This window comes from Otolemur garnettii, unplaced genomic scaffold (genome assembly GCF_000181295.1).
Source record: "Otolemur garnettii isolate 467f Iridium unplaced genomic scaffold, OtoGar3 scaffold00070, whole genome shotgun sequence".
Lineage (NCBI taxonomy): Eukaryota > Metazoa > Chordata > Mammalia > Primates > Galagidae > Otolemur > Otolemur garnettii.
The window spans coordinates 8417981-8419809 of record NW_003852465.1 but is presented as its reverse complement, the minus strand read 5'-3'; the positions used below and the strand labels follow the sequence as shown (position 1 = coordinate 8419809).

General features: G+C 35.6%; 1 protein-coding gene across 1 annotated transcript in view; it reads left to right on the top strand.

Moving 5' to 3' along the window:
• Positions 1-1829, top strand: part of SENP1 (SUMO1/sentrin specific peptidase 1) — a 78914-nt gene that overhangs the window by 46579 nt on the left and 30506 nt on the right. The window contains exon 8 of the mRNA XM_023515367.1: positions 1597-1651. Coding sequence (XP_023371135.1) covers positions 1597-1651 — 55 coding nt within the window. The remainder of the gene's footprint in view (positions 1-1596; positions 1652-1829) is intronic.

Genomic DNA, 1829 nt, shown 5'->3' with positions numbered 1-1829 from the left:
TAGTTTATCTGTTCTTTAGATATAATCTGTGTATTTATGGTATGTACTTAGATATGTAACTTAAAACAAGTTAAAGGTTAAGTGATTAGGCATTAGGGATCATTTAATAGGTAGGATCTCCTCTTCTTCCTGAAGTCATTTGATTTTTTTTTTAATCATCACTTTTTGAAAATTCTCACTTGGGGATTAAAATTTTTGGTGGCATCATTATATAGCTATACATGTCCATGAACACTTCTGTTGCTTTTTGTTAAGTGATTTACTGGAACTTCCGTTTTTTAAAAAAAGTAAAAAGAGCCCTTTAACTTTAAAAACATACATTGTGTGTCAGGTATTAGATACAACTAAGCAAATAAATACATGGTTTAATTTCCTTGTGCCATTTAACAAATACTGTGAGTGGGGTTGTAATAAAAGCACTTTAGAAGGACATGATTCCTGCTTTTGAGGAATATTCAGAGAAAATATATGATAGAATGAAAAAAATCTGTATATTTTAGACGTCTGTAGTCCTGTTTCTCTCCTTGTCCCCCTCCTCTCCACCTTACCATTCATTCCCTTCCCTTCCTCCCCTTCCTATCTTTCTTTTTCCCGTACCCTTTCCTTCACCTTCTGTCACTTAATTCAGTCTCATGGTGTATCATGAACTAACATGATACCCCTTACCCACCAGGGTGTGTGTTCTGAGACCCCCCACCCTGTGGGTGCCTGAATCCATGGATAGTATACTATATACACTATACATACTGTGTTTTTTTCTACACTTGTATATCTATGGTTAATTTTATGAATTAGGCACAGTGAGAGATTAACAATAATAACTAATAATAAAATAGAACAATTATAACAATAAATTGTAAAAAGGTTTTTTTACCCCTTATTAAGTGGAGAACTTCTATCTTTTCACTTAAAGGAAACATGTTTTATATGGCTTCTCTTTGGCATATCTCAGTTGCCAGCATTGTTACTTTTGCACTTCCAGGCTATTATTAAGTAAAATAAGGATTACTTGAACACAAGCATGGCTGTCCTGAGACAGTCGATCTGATATCCAAGATGGCTACTAAGTGACTGATAGGCAGACAGTGTGGGTGTGCTGTACAAAGGGATGATTTACTCTCAGGCTAAAAGTGGACAGTGTGAGATTTTATCTTATTACTCAGAAAGGTGCACAATTTAAAACTAGTTGTTTATTTCTGGAGTTTTCCATTTACTATTTTGGGACCGCAGTTGACCATGGGTAACTAAAACTGCAGAAAGCAAAACTGAATACAAGGGGAGTACTGCAAATGCTTTTTAGAAACCCTGGTATGTCTAGCTCTCCTGAAACAGAAGGAAGCATGGGAGTAGATGCTGAAAGGCGAATATGCTTGTGTTTCCTAGCAGCTTTCTTAATTTGTGAAGCAAGCTCTTCCCTAAGACCCATTTCTGGTCTTAGTGAAAATGGACTTGCCTCTCTTTCTCTTCTATCTTACGTTTGTCCTTATGCTATGTTATTTTTATGGAAATAGAATATAATAGAATGTAAGCTATCTAGAAAGTGTAACTGTGTGGCATTTTATTAATAATGAAATGCTCTTGTGTTTCTTCATTTAGGATCAGACTCTGTGATTTTACTGAAAGTAAAAGAGTCCCAGACTCCAACTCCCAGGTAAACTTTGGAGAAAGATCATTCTTAATATACAGTAGACCCTCTATAGTTGACCACCTCCCTATATTGATCACCTCCTTAAGTTGGCCTAATTATCACAGACTGGACATGCACCACATATACATATTAGTACAGTGGTCCTAGTTCCTTATGTTGACCAATTTATTAAAGTCCTGTG